The sequence below is a fragment of the Erpetoichthys calabaricus genome, chromosome 7 (genome assembly GCF_900747795.2).
Source record: "Erpetoichthys calabaricus chromosome 7, fErpCal1.3, whole genome shotgun sequence".
NCBI classification, from domain to species: domain Eukaryota; kingdom Metazoa; phylum Chordata; class Cladistia; order Polypteriformes; family Polypteridae; genus Erpetoichthys; species Erpetoichthys calabaricus.
The window spans coordinates 159,062,387-159,077,638 of record NC_041400.2 but is presented as its reverse complement, the minus strand read 5'-3'; the positions used below and the strand labels follow the sequence as shown (position 1 = coordinate 159,077,638).

The following is a 15,252-nucleotide window of genomic DNA, read 5'->3' as shown; positions in this document are numbered from 1 at the left end:
TTTTTGCCCTCCTTAACGTTACACATTTTCTCGAAAGAACATGTAAAAAGCATTGCATTTTTTACTTGAAAAATGATATATTTATCAAATCTCATCTTTCCACTGTAAAATGTGCAAAACATTCTGAAGTATAGAAAGCATAATATTGATAGAATAATAATAATGAATAATAATAATAAGGAAATATCCACCCAGAAAAACTACTTGAGTAAATGTTTCAGAGCAAAGCTCCACTTATGGCTTGAAAATGGATTGGTACATTTATTTTAACAACTAGACGTTAAGCCCGTTACAATAACGGGCGATAGAACAGTAGTGCATAAACATTAATAGGAACAGTCTATATTAAATGGCAAGGGACCTTGACCTCATTCTGTTTTTTGTCTTAATTTTTTTTTTTGTCAAAAATGTTTTTGCAAGAAGCCTAAAGTAAAATAATCATAAAAATAAAATAGAAACATATAATGACAATACAGTAAGTATAATTAATATTACATTTATCCTCTCCTCTGTGGCTGTTGATTGATGTGTTGTGTCTGTTTGAAGATCTCCTATCCTGTCTCTCTTTATTTTAGCTTGCTGTGGCATCTCTCCAGCAAGTACTGTGCAGTTCCCCGGCAAGTATTTTAATCTGTGCTGGCGTGCAGCTGATTATTGTATGTGTTGCATCTCCCCAGCAACGGATTTTATGTGCGCGAAACTAAATCTACTTTTAAATGTCATCCTATTGTAATATCATGAAAATTCTTATATTTAGGAAAACCCCTTCAATGAATGACACTTTACACTTTACCGGGCCAAGCTTCTTAATCGCAAATCTGACATCCTCAGAGTGAACACTTGCACAACAACAAACACTAATCCTACCTCTTTGGGGAAGCTGGTCTCCGCGTCTCAGTACCCGATTGAATTTTTCGTGCCTTATGTTTTAGGTGTTACCTCATTTAACGAAATCCGATTGGATCGGCCGCGTGATATTTTATAGGTCCCGCCCCCTCTGTCTTGTGTGACGCGTCAGGCGGCCTTTGAAGCATCTGCTAGAGGCCGGTGACTCTGCCACTCATTCCGCCCTTCCCTGTACTTCCACCTTGTCCGTAATATGCGTTTAATTTTCTGTCACAACAGTGTGCAATCAGCAGAGTCTCCCCAGGAACTGATGTAATGTGTGGCGTGCAGCTGATAATCGTGGCTGTTGCGTCTCTCCAGCAAGTACTGTGCAGTTCCCCAGCAAGTATTTTAATCTGTGCTGGCGTGCAGCTGATTATTGTATGTGTGGCGTCTCCCTAGCAACGGATTTTATGTGCACGGCCGCGAGTACCCAATCAGCACTCTCCCCAGCAATGATGTCCTTTATTAAAGAGTGCCCCGTGCATGCGCACTTCACCAGAAGAGATACACATGCTGACACATGGACGCACACAGGGATTTTATTAAAGAGGATTGTCGTAAAATGTTTTTGTATATTGTTCTTGGCATCAAAGAATTTATTGGTAACAGAACATATAGTGCATAATGGCATTTATCAATACCACTTAAACGATGTTTACTGTTAGTTTTCAATCACAGTGCACCCCAGTAAAAGAACAGCAACATATAATGCACTTTCAACCTTAAAATGCAGACTTCATTACATCGCTGTGCGGAAGGAAGCAACAGGCAGGTGTCTGTGTGTGCATGTTTACTGAAGGATAGGCTGACATTTTCTAAGGAGCATATGTTAAATCAAAAGGGAAACTGTAAGCAAAGATGCGTGAACATAAGGAGATCCATGACAATCGCACCTTAGTCTGCCTGTGCCAAATCAGAAGGGACAGCTGAATTCCACGGGGCATAGATATCTTTAAAACTGGGGGGACTTACATGATGGGCAGATGAATTTCAAATGTTTTGCGTGCCTTCCTTTTGTTATGATGACCGACTGTGTTATATTCAGCCCTTCATTCATTATTCTGGCACAAGAGTAACCGGCTTCTTATTGAAGCTCACCATTTGGAATACATGGCTGCTTCGTATACTTAGAAATATTTTTGCTAGTGTGCAGCTCCAAGTCTGATGTCATTTTTACCATGAGTGCTTTGCACTCAGCATGTACATGTGAAATGTATAAACCAGCTTTTATACAACTCACGGATATCCAAGTAGGAACTTGTACCGACATATATGTTAATGGCATATTGCTCAACAATAAAAAAAAAAAAGGCCTTTTTCATCTGTTACAACATAATTAGTTTAAAGTTTCAATGATATCATTCACCACTGGCAAGCTAAGTAGAAATGATAATCGCTTAAGCCTATTTTTGGTCACATTTGCGACCATTTCAGTTACAGTCTGGAGCACTGTAGGATTAATTCTAATTGAATGGAGATTTTTTACATTGAATGCAAGGAACTATGCCGAAGTAGCGTGATTTTCCAGAAATGGAAGTAATATTCTCATTTAAATTAACATTTAACTCATTTACATGTGCTTCAATAACCCATTTATTCACAGAAATCTGACTTCTTAAAGGCCACATGAACCCTTATTCTGAAGAGAAAGCGGGTTATTGGCCTCTGAGAAAATTGATTATCAGAGGTACAGTTAGGTCCATAAATATTTGGACAGAGACAACTTTTTTAATAAATTTTGGTTCTGTACATTACCACAATGAATTTTAAATGAAACAACTCAGATGCAGTTGAAGTGCAGACTTTCAGCTTAAATTCATTGGGGTGAACAAAATGATTGCATAAAAATGTGAGGCAACTAAAGCATTTTTTAACACAATCCCTTCATTTCATGGGCTCGAAAGTAATTGGACAATTGACTCAAAGGCTATTTCATGGGCAGGTGTGGCCAAGTCCGTCGTTATGTCATTATCAATTAAGCAGATAAAAGGCCTGGAGTTGATTTGAGGTGTGGTGCTTGCATGTGGAAGATTTTTCTGTGAACAGATAACATGAGGTCAAAGGAGCTCTCCAAGCAGGTGAAAGAAGCCACCCTTAAACTGCAAAAACAGAAAAAAAACCATCCGAGAAATTGCTACAATATTATGAGTGGCAAATTCTACAGTTTGGTACATCCTGAGAAAGAAAGCAGCACTGGTGAACTCAGCAACGCAAAAAGACCTGGACGTCCACGGAAGACAACAGTGGTGGATGATCGCAGAATCATTTCCATGGTGAAGAGAAACCCCTTCACAACAGCCAACCAAGTGAACAACACTCTCCAGGGTGTAGGTGTATTGATATCCAAGTCTACCATAAACAGAAGACTGCATGAAAGTAAATACAGAGGGTGCACTGCAAGGTGCAAGCTACTCATAAGCCTCAAGAATAGAAAGGCTAGATTGGACTTTGCTAAAGAACATCTAAAAAAAGCCAGCACAGTTCTGGAAAAAGATTCTTTGGACATGAAACCAAGATCAACCTCTACCAGAATGATGGCAAGAAAAAATTATGGAGAAGGCGTGGAACAGCTCATTATCCAAAGCATACCACATCATCTGTAAAACACGGTGGAGGCAGTGTGATGGCTTGGGCGTGCATGGCTGCCAGTGGCACTGGGACACTAGTATTTATTGATGATGTGACACAGGACAGAAGCAGCTGAATGAATTCTGAGGTGTTCAGAGACATACTGTCTGCTCAAATCCAGCTAAATGCAGTCAAATTGATTGGGTGGCGTTTCATGATACAGATGGACAATGACCCAAAACATACAGCTAAAGCAACCCAGGAGTTTATTAAAGCAAAGAAGTGGAAAATTCTTGAATGGCCAAATCAGTCACCTGATCTTAACCCAGTTGAGCATGCATTTCACTTGTTGAAGACTAAACTTCAGACAGAAAGGCCCACAAACAAACAGCAACTGAAAGCCGCTGCAGTAAAGGCCTGGCAGAGCATTAAAAAGGAGGAAACCCAGCATCTGGTGATGTCCATAAGTTCAAGACTTCAGGCTGCCATTGCCAGCAAAGGGTTTTCAACCAAGTATTAGAAATGAACATTTTATTTCCAGTTATTTAATTTGTCCAATTACTTTTGAGCCCCTGAAATGAAGGGATTGTGTTAAAAAATGCTTTAGTTGCCTCACATTTTTATGCAATTGTTTTGTTCACCCCACTGAATTAAAGCTGAAAGTCTGCACTTCAACTGCATCTAAGTTGTTTCATTTAAAATTCATTGTGGTAATGTACAGAACCAAAATTAGAAAAAAGTTGTCTCTGTCCAAATATTTATGGACCTAACTGTATATTTCTCTGCAAATAATATGAGTTAGGGAAACCTAACTCAAAATTTATTTTATTGAAGTAAAAATACCTTTGTTATACCAGCATCATTGAATGTAAGGTAAGAAGCACATGTAATGGGTTCTTTGCAAGGTTCTATCTCACAGCCAAGCAGGAAAGTGTGCAGTGTGCATTACAGTAGCAGAAACCTTTAAATAAAGAGTCAGTTTGACTAAACATATTTGTAAAACACAAAACTGTCATAGGTGTCATACTCTTTTTTTTTTTTTTTTTTTTTTTTTAAGATTGACAGTGGCTACTGATGATGTTTAACTCTTGTGTGTGTGTGAGATTAATCATCTTGGAGCATTTTTCCAAAAGAGAACTGCACAAGATTACTTGCACGTGTAAGCATGAATTATTGAGAAATCAGGTTTCTGGCTTAATTGGGTTAGTCAATTTAACTAGCTTATGTGTGTGCATGTAAACACACTGATTGAATGATTGAAGCTAGTTAGTAAAATATCTAAAAGTCTTACCTGACCAAGGACAGAGACAAGAGATAACAGTGGCCACAATTCTTTAAAAAGAAAAATACATTCTTTAAATGGCAGCAAAAGGGTGAAAATGGAAAATGGTAGGAATGTAATCATAAAAGTTGGAGATTTGTTTAATTTCTTTATTGAATGTATTCTGGGTTAATGGAAATTAGGAAAAGCACAGTATAAAAATAGCTGTTTGCCAGAATGTTTTTGTCTTTTGTATGGATTTTACTTTAAAAACTAAGGTTCCAGATTATTTTGTCTGCTCACTTATCCTGCAGTTCTTACTCAAATTTGTTTAGAACTTTCCTTTGCAATCATTTTTAAGCACATTTTGATCAGAGGGAACCCTCATGGTAGTCCTTCACATTCTGTATTTTTTTTACCAAGTAGGCCACAGGGAATAAAAATTGACATATGTAGTAACAGAAATATAAATATATGGAGAACACAACTGTAAAAGTAAATGACCAAGATGAGAACATCATTTTCCCCGGGTCTTTATAAAACAGGCCTTGTGTCCCTTTCTGCTTGGTGGGATGGTTCACTTAAATTCTACACTGTTAAGTGTACAAAGGCAGTCCCCTTTTCACCCCTCATCTGTCTCTGTTACAGTCTTTTAACCCTGACCATTTTCTTTTTGCTAATTAATTCTATACCCTAAATTCTCTTCCCAACTCTAGACTCAGTTTGCTTCTGGCTGGGAGGTTGCTTTTATCCATTCCATTTATCCAAAATTAATCAGGTCAGCTGACTCCATGAATTCTTTTAAAAAACAACTCAAAACTCATCTGTTCAGGAAGGCTTTTAGCTCTACTTGACTTTATTACCTTTCTCTCAGTTTACTTCTCTGTCAAGATGCCAACGTAACCTGTATGTGTGTGCGAGACCATCAATTATGTTGTCTTTTTTTTTTTTTTTTTCCAGAATTTACTGTCTTAATCTTCTTTATTTATTTATCTGGTTTGTACAATGCTATATACTGTATATTCTGCCGTTCTTTATTATATTCTGTAAGTGCCTTGAGCATGGGAAAGGCGCTATATAAATAAAATGTATTATTATTATTAAAATGTATTATTATTCTCTTTGGGCCTCTTCTGAGGCCTGAAAGACCAAGTTAGAAGTCCCTGTAACTGCATCATCTAATCTTTCATCCTATTTTATATTACTGTTAAAAGGCAGCTTCTCATGTTCTAATTCTTTTGTTTAGGAATTGCACATTCCCATATGTTCCACTTGCTGAAGGATGGCAGAATACTGGTCACCCCAAGTATTCTTCGGGATGTGAAATGCATCTGTACAGTTGCCCAAGTGATGCTTAGGACTAATGCTTTTAGCACTGTTTTTATAGCCCGAGTGACACACGGTTCTAATGCTAAGGAGGTTAGCCTAACTTTTTTCTATTGAGACTACAACTTATTTTCTTTTTCTTGGATATCCAACAGAGTACAGGGCTCCTACTCCTACTGTTCCCTACCATTCTGCACAGCATGTTAAGGACCACTCCTGCTGCCAGAGTAGATCTATATTATCTCCAGAGGTCTTTTATAGCACCCTATCGGCCTGTGTCATCCTTCTTGTACCATTACCCTGGCATCTTCTTGCTGGCCTAATTTTGTCTTAAATTTACACATACTTTTTACCAAATTCACTGTTTTTTTATTGGGCTTCTTTAAGCTAATGTAAAACCTTTAAGTATTAAGTAAGACTTTGCTTAAAAATTGATTATAGAGTACAAGTCAGAGAGAGAATTTTTTTTTTTTTTTTTTTTTTACCACTGCTTAATTTTTTTTCAGTTTTGTTATTTATTTTTGTCTTTGCAGGTCTGTAGGAGTATCTGCTTGGTGCCAGTGTACAGACCAACCACAAAACAGACAGTTGATCACAGTGGATGAAAAACTAGTAAGAGTCTTTAATATTTACTGTGTATGTTCCTTTTGTGGGAGATTTTTGTTAAAACTAACACAGACTAACTAAAAAAATGAATGAGTACATTTTATGTGAATATCAGTCCTGGAAGGCATGCATTTGAATCACAGCAGCATATTTTAACATTGTTTGCCCCTGTACTTGCAGCTTTCCTTGCCATGCTGCAGCTATAACATGAAAAAATGTAAGTCTTCCAGAAATACACAAAACTAGGTTACAGTGTCACCTCAGAAGCACCAGCTTCTTTAAAGACAAAGCTGAGTGAATGAAGCTAGTTATAAAGAAAGCATCCACAGAAGAGGAACAGTTGAGGGCCTGAATTAAGATAGCAGCATCATACGGTTCAGTGCACCTACACAAGTAAATCTCACAGGTCTCGCTCCACACAATTTGCCCCTTTAACAAGAATTCCGTAAAAGTCCTTATGATAATATTGCACAGATTTTTACAGACCTTTCATTCTTAAATATTACTGTATCAAAAAATGTAAAACATAGGTATCTATGATCACACTGTTAATACTTCTTAAACGTATACTTCACAGATAAACCATGAGGTCCTCTGTCCTCTTGGGAGCTCTCTTTGGTCTCAGTCTGTCTCTCACCAATTAGATGCTCAGAAATGTTGGTATGTGCTGAGTCTCCTGTGATTTAACATTCATCATGAATTTTCTTTTCCTCCGCACATTTCTGTTTCTCTTGGATTGGGAGCCCCCATGCAACATTTCATACCACCTTGTTTATGCCATATTTTGTATTTAAAATAATTACAAAATACACTTTCAGACAGTCGGAGAGTTCATTTCAGGTTTTACTTAATATTTTGGTGTTTATTTCATTAAAGTGTCATTTCTATCAGTATCATTTATTCTGAAGATGCCACATTTTCATTGGACTCACTGTGTTATTGGTATCATGAAATATCATGATAAATAGGCCATTTTGCACAAGCAGATCTATGGCCCGGTTTGTCATGCTCACATATGTTTTGGCCTGTCTATCTATTTTTCTTTATTGTTCTATAATTCAGGAAACTGGCAAAGACCAGCCATTAATATCACATCATTGCTTTATTCAAGCCATTTTAGGCTTTATTATTGGTATTGTCCAATCATTTTGTATTCAATATAGGTTTAAAAACAGTAAGTTTTCTAGTAATAAGCGCTTAAAATGGAGCACCACAGCACTTAAGAAAATAATATAAGCCCAAAATTCAGGAGGTTTTATTTAATATAAAATACACAATTGTGGTCCAAATGTATAATTTTCGCCTTCCACATAAGAAAAAAATATACAGGTAAAATTCAGTTACATCAAACTGCCAGGGACCTAAAAAATATTTCATCGTAATGAAAATTCCGTAGTAATGAGATTCTGTATTTGTCACTATAGTGCTTTCTTTGACTTGCATCCAGGCGTTTGCAATCATTTGAATAGCTTCTTTCGCGTTAATTTTAATCTCATCCTGCCTACAAGTTATGCTGACGAGAATTTTTCTCAGCATTTCCTTTCCCGGGTGCGAATGATGCCCAAATCCAAAGGCTGAAGCACTGCCGTGCAGTTGGGTGGGAGGAATTCAACGCGAACATTATCTAAATGTGGAAGTATGTTATGGGCAGCACAGTTCTCAATCAGAAGCCGAATCATCCTTTTCTTCTTCTTCGTATTGTGTGGTTTCTGAACTCTTTTGGGATTCCCCAACCCAACGGGGCGACACGCTGAAGTGCGTCTTGAAGCGCGATTGCCGCATCTGTGGAAGATTGTTTGTCCATTGCCGTGGCAGGGCAACTGCAGGCTCACAGCGCTTCAGTGAAGTGTCACAGAAGCAAATCCTAAAATATCGGGGTCACGCTATAAGTCCCTGTCTTGCACTCCAAAACACAAGGCATAGTCTCAGTACTTTAGCAAAACCAGCTTTATTCAGCTTGAAACAGGAACAGCACGGTTATTTATTGTAGCGTGATCTGCCACTCTCCTATACACAGACACAGCAGACAGGCAGGGTTGTGGCTAGGTTAGTGACCAAGTACAGGTAATACTGTTCCCTTCATTTACAATGTACCTTGCATCACACATCGAGATCTTTTCTGTTTGCTTCGGTGAAGAGCTACAGCAGAGCTGTGAGCCTGCTGTTGCCTCGGCAATGGCTGAACAGTCTTCCACAGACGCAGTGATCGCACTTCAGGATGCTCTTCGCCATGTTGTCCAGTTTAGGGAGGTCCCAAGAGAGTTTAGAAACCTCACATTTTCTTGAATGAGTGCCGCATTAATAGGAATGTTTCTTGAATGAGCATCACTGAACCACATAAAAACTGCTTTTTTGACACCTTCAAATGCAGCAGTTCACATACATTCGCAACCCAAGATTTTTCTTTTTTTTGCTTGGTCTTTCAAGAAAGTTGACAGTGTCAGTGGCGAAATTCCAAATTCACTGGTAACGTCTTTTTTTCTTTTTGCCGCAATTGAGAGCTGCAAAAATTAAGTGTTTTTTTTTTCCTCTAATATGAACTGTTATCGTTTTTTCGTGTCTGACATATCTATAGGAGGGTGACAATGAGTTAAATTCCAATGGATGTTTTTCAGATGTTGATGAGCAGTAAGCAAAAGGTATCACTGAAAACCACAGAAAACAAAAACACCAAACAAAAAACAGTTCAAGGAAAGTTCGAAGAAAGAAAAAAATATTACAATGTTTCTGTTTAGGGATTGTTGTGCACAACTGAGCTGCGACCACAGAACTAACTGCTCTGTGGATGATTCATTCAGGCATTTCGGCACTTCGTTGTAATTAAAGTATCTGCTGAATGTATTTCGTAGTAACAAGATTTCTATAGACTCGTGTCATATGGGGAAACTGTCGGGACCATAAAAATACTTCGTTGTAATGAAAATTTCATTGTAAAGATATTCGTTGTAACAGAATTTTACCTGTATATTGTTGAATCCCTACAGACATTATACTAATGTATGTGATTAAAGATTAAGCATTTAAAGATAAGCATTTAAAACAAATAGTGTGATTGGAATCATATGTATGTTGAAATTAGGGGAATGACACAGCATGTGCAGGGTAACGGGGATTGTGGAAGAGAGGTGTAAAAGAGAGTGCAGGCAGTGTGGAATGGGTGGAGAAGAGTGTCAGGAGTAATTTGTTACGGACGGGTATCAGCAAGAGTGAAACAGAAGGTCTACAGGACAGTAGTAAGACCAGCTATGTTATGTGGGTTGGAGATGGTGGCACTGACCAGAAAGCAGGAGACAGAGCTGGAGGTGGCAGAGTTAAAGATGCTAAGATTTGCATTGGGTGTGACAAGGATGGACAGGATTAGAAATGAGTACATTAGAGGGTCAGCTCAAGTTGGACGGTTGGGAGACAAAGTCAGAGTGGTGAGATTGTGTTGGTTTGGACATGTGCAGAGGGGAAATGCTGGGTATATTGGGAGAAGGATGCTAAGGATAAAGCTGCCAGACAAGAGGAAAAGAGGAAGGCCTAAGAGAAGGTTTATGGATGTGGTGAGAGAGGACATGCAGGTGATGGGTGTAACAGAGCAAGATGCAAAGGACAGGAAGAGATGGAAAAAGATGATCCACTGTGGCGACCCTAAATGGGGCAGCTGAAAGAAGAAGAAGAAGGGGAATGACACAGCATTTAAAGTTAGAAATTGTATGTAATTGCTTCACAATATAAACATTATGCATCTTGCTACCTTAATCTTTAACTTTCACAATACCTTGTAATTACTCATGAAAAATAAGTAAGAAACATTGACAAAGTGATATTAAACTTCTTATTTTTGTAGGCTCATGCATAACGATAATATCTTTTTATTTTTTTATTCTTTCTTGTGCTTCTGTTTTTCAACTTTCTCCTCCCACGTTTGACAAAAAAAAAATAGCCAGGAGACTGGGTGCTTTATGCTTGCAAGAAGCATAGGTTTTTTGGGAGGAAGGGTATATGCCGGCTGGTTAGACTTCACTTGTCATGAACTGTTACAAATTTAAGATTCACAGTGTAGACATGCCTATTCAGCATACTGTAGCTGCATGATTTTGTTAGTTAAACAAGTTAATTTGGCTGGAGATATAAAGTTCTTTCATTTTCTAGGCTTACTATGGAAATTTCATGCACTGCATCAAGTGCATGTCTCACAAAGACACATCACCATGTTTTGCTTGAGTGCTTCAGGGAATTAAAAAGCAAAATGTGTCTGAGGATATTTGAACATGAATAATTGAGAAGGGGAAAGATATAGGCTTACCAGCAAGTTCATTTGATGTGCATACCATTTTGAAACATTGTTTATGCACAGATACCTATGTTTTGCATATTATTGTACCTGCCCCAAGTGTATGGTTATTTATTTATTGGAGTCTCCTGCATAAATCAAAGGAATGCATCATGTGATTGCAGTGTATTTCACTATTGTATTGTGATATGTAGATGTTTCATATGGAGGAAGTATCTTCATGGAATGTTTAACCACAATAAAGGAAAGGAGTGGCAGTTGCTGCTGCTGTTCTTCCACCTACAAAGGACAGATGAAGAAGACATACACAGATCAGCCACAACATTAAAACTACTGACAGGTGACATGAATAACATTGATTATCATATTGTGATGGCAACTGTCAAGGGGTGAGATATGGGCAATTCCATGTCAAATCATCATACTTTTGGACCTCGTCACAGATTTTAATGAAACTTGGCATGCTGAATGGTGACATTTGAGTAACCCATGGAAATGAAATTGCACATGTCTTGGATCAATATTTAGGTGAGATTTAAGCTAACCAAGTTTGAACTTATTGAGGGGGTTATGACTTTGTCTGGCTATATCTCCATAAATATAATTTGCATAGGAATGGTTCTCATATTGTTTTAAAGTTCTTTTTCAGCTCTATATTTTGCGTAAATACTATGTTATCCCCAAAATGAAAAAAATTACCCTTTTATGAGTGATTATAATAATAAAAATTGAATAGTGAAAAAAATCTATTTTAAAATTGGTCAGTTTTTTTTTTTACTAAAGCTAGCTTATAATGTCATGAACATCTCCAGAAAATTTGGTCTTTGGTTTTTAAGATCTATGATTAAAACTACAATTCCTTACAATTTTGTTGTTTAGCAGTTAGCGATCAATGAATGGTACAAGGTTATTAAGGTTCATGAAAACTAAGACTAAGACCAGAACTAGCCTAATAATTTAAATTGAAATAAAAATAAAAATTACAGTTAAAATGAATAAAAAGACAGTAATGCCAAAGTAACTAATACAAAATAGAATTAATGGTAAAATCAGAATAGTTTTAGTTTTTCTTTTCAGTTCACACTTTGGACTTCTTCAGAGACACTGACCTACTGAAAAGGGCCTTGAATTAAATAAATCGTATTTGAGACCATGCACTCTTCCGTTTATGTTTTCAGAAAATATTGATCAAGCCTTTTCTCATAAACCTGAAAAACTGAAACCAGATGGGCTTCTGAGTATATGTGTGTTTATCCTGCAATTAACTTGTTTGTGCTTGATGCACCCTCTTTCAGTGATGTGAAGTAAGTTGCTGTAGTTAATGGATTTATATATGGCATTATGGTATAAAGTAACCTTCATTTGGAAATGTTTACGTTATACTTGGACTTTGTTATATTTTCAAAATATTTTTTGCTATCCAGTTTACTTTTTCTCAGTTTACTAAAAAAGAGCTGTCTCCTTGAGCTCCTTTTAAAAAGAACTTTCAGTATGTTCAGAGCAAACAAAAATTAAATGCATTTTTCAAACTATACAAATTAATAGTTTTTCATTAACATATTTTGTTTGTGTAATACAAATATTTCCTTTTTTGTTCCCTTTTTAAAATACATGAATGCAGACTGTTTTGCTGTTGGCAGGCTTATTCTTTGTTTATCCATATCACAAGAGCAATAGCAATACTTCTTCATTCAGTTGTTGCTGGTTGGTCCTACAAGTCTGAGGGTTTTCAAACAGTGCCTTTTTAACATCTTAGTCTTTCCAGGCAAATTTTAAATCTATACCATAATATGGAAGGATGGAAAGCATTTTTTGAGAAAACTGCATGTCTCTGCACAGGATTTCATTCTGTTGAGTTGTAATGGTCGGCGCTGCTCACTGGCACTGGACCTTGGACCTTGGACCTTTTGGATTGCAAAGAAGATATTTCATGCTGAAAAGCCAAAGATAGACCTGTTATCTGCTCAGTGGCCGAGCCAGCTTCTAACCTTCAAAGGCACACTGCCATGTCTGCGACATCCGTCTGGGTCTGCCTCATTCCCGTCATGCGTGTGCCTAGACTGTTAAATTGGTCAATGTAGCTTGCAAGTTACTTTTTGTGATAAACGCAATCTGACTGCTAGCAGTGAGTGCCTTTACGTGACTTGTAAAGAATGATAAAGATGGTATTCCATCCATTGTTGAACCCACTTAATCCTTTTCAGGGTCGAAGGGTTGTATTATACATTCTTTACACATATACAAGAACAATTTAGCAGTACTAATTAAAACAAGCATAGGACTGTTAACATCACAGTATATTTATTGCACACAGCCTCTAATGCATTTCACCATATCCTTAAAATAAATGTGTGGAAGCACATAGGCCTAACTGTACTTAATGTAGTCTGTTAACTTGGAAGCAACAAAACAGATAACAGGTCTTAAGAAATTATAGAAATGTGCACTTAGTCATATATATAAAACAAAAAAAGTATTCACATGCCATTTGAAAAAAAACAGTTACATTGAATTTGTGTAATGCAACATTGTATTTAAACAGAACAACAATGCTTATTTCTAGGAATTCAAGTCTTTTTATTTTAATAGAAATAAGAGATAACCCTAAAAGAATTTCACTTAGAAATCCTAATAATTCTGTACTTCTCCAATTAATCACCTCCGACCTCAGTGCACTTTTGCAATTTGTGCATTCTTTTTTCATTACACCCCTGAAAATCATCTTTTTTTCAGCTTTTCATTCACTGCCTTGTTGGCCTTGATTTTGATGAAATCACAAGGAGCCTGGTCAGGCAAATAGTGTGGAGCATCGAAAAGTTTGATTACAGATGGACCAATGAAGAGAATGGTCTTGGTGCCCTGATGAGAAGAAGCGTTGTGGTAAAGGAACCAGTTGTTCAACTTGCACTTTGGAGAGAGAGACCTCTCTTGAGATTTTGGAAAACTTTGGCCAAACTTTTTTTTTGTGTGTAGACATCTGAAACTGTGCATTTGACTTCTTGTCAGTTTTTGTTTCCCCAGTCATCAGAGAAATGCACATGTGGGTGCATACCATGTTCACTTTTACTGTCATTTCTTGTCTTCATGATGACCTGCACACCTGAAAATTTTAGTGAGTTTTTGTGAATTGTTGAATAAGATTCCCTAAAAAAAATCAACAATCAGCTATGGGGAACAAACTCAAAGTTCATCTGAATGGACTTTTGAAACTCCCCTCATATAGCACATTTTCATAGAAGAAGAGTACCTTAAAGTGCCTTTACAAGTAGTAAAAGAAAGAATTATAATTACAAAGAGAATAGATAAAAAATAAGTTAACAAACAAAGTATAAACAAAAAAAAAATGAAGGCGTCCCTAATGGAATTAAGTTTAACTTTAATTACTGTAAATTATACACAGTCCCTAATAGTTATAATGGTAATAGTCCGAATCCAGTGGTATTGTTTGACAGCCAGGGAGGAGAGAATTTATAAAAATTCCAGCTGTGGGATGCTGGAAAAAAATAAACATGTTTGGATTCCAAGGCTAAAAGACAGTGCATCCCCCATGGGTATTCTGTAACTTAAATGTGATAAAGAAAACATAGAAACAAGTAGCATGCATGGCTCTAAGATTCAGTGTGATAATTGTCCAACATCACCTAAAGGGCAACATGCTTATTTATCAGCCTTATGAGAGAAATTCTGGCAGTATGACACTGAAATGAATTATGTTACATATAAGGCAAACTTCTAAAATGTTTTTAAAAGGTTTTAAATGAATGTCATTTTCATGAAATAATATAGAAACTACTTTAAGAGTTTTATATGCAGATAGTGACTGAATTTTTTATTGTAATTATCAGTTTGTATTTTGTGCTGTCAGTTATATTTGATTGCTTTTGAAGTGTAGATTTAACCATATGTTTTGAATTAATAATTTAATAATGGTGTAACTACTTAATTATTATCTAACTAATTCAGTTATCCTATTATCTGAGCATTAAGTGATGTTTTAGTTGAGCGGTTAGTAATTTGATGCAATGACATAACCTTTGTAACAGTTACATTTAATTCAGCTATTTTTGAATGAAGCATTTTTTTATCTGTTACTATTCTTGCATTGTTTATAGTGTTGTCCAAGAAATGTTTTTTAATTTCATTTTTTAATTGAGAACAGAGATAACAAAATTCCATAAATGGTGCGCATGAGTGGTTACCTTGTAGTTAACCCCGTCTACCAGGAGAGCACAGAGGTTGCCACCAGATTTGCGTAGCAACAAAGCCATTACACTTTTAAAATGAGGAACTAATAGAATCAGGACACCACCTAAGAAGTACAGTA

The 15,252-nt window shown here is 36.7% G+C and overlaps 1 protein-coding gene across 1 annotated transcript in view; it reads left to right on the top strand.

The window, feature by feature from the left end:
* Window positions 1–15,252, top strand: part of ndufs4 (NADH:ubiquinone oxidoreductase subunit S4) — a 137,738-nt gene that overhangs the window by 34,160 nt on the left and 88,326 nt on the right. The window contains exon 2 of the mRNA XM_028805618.2: window positions 6,577–6,655. Within this exon, the coding sequence (XP_028661451.1) occupies window positions 6,577–6,655 (79 nt within the window). The remainder of the gene's footprint in view (window positions 1–6,576; window positions 6,656–15,252) is intronic.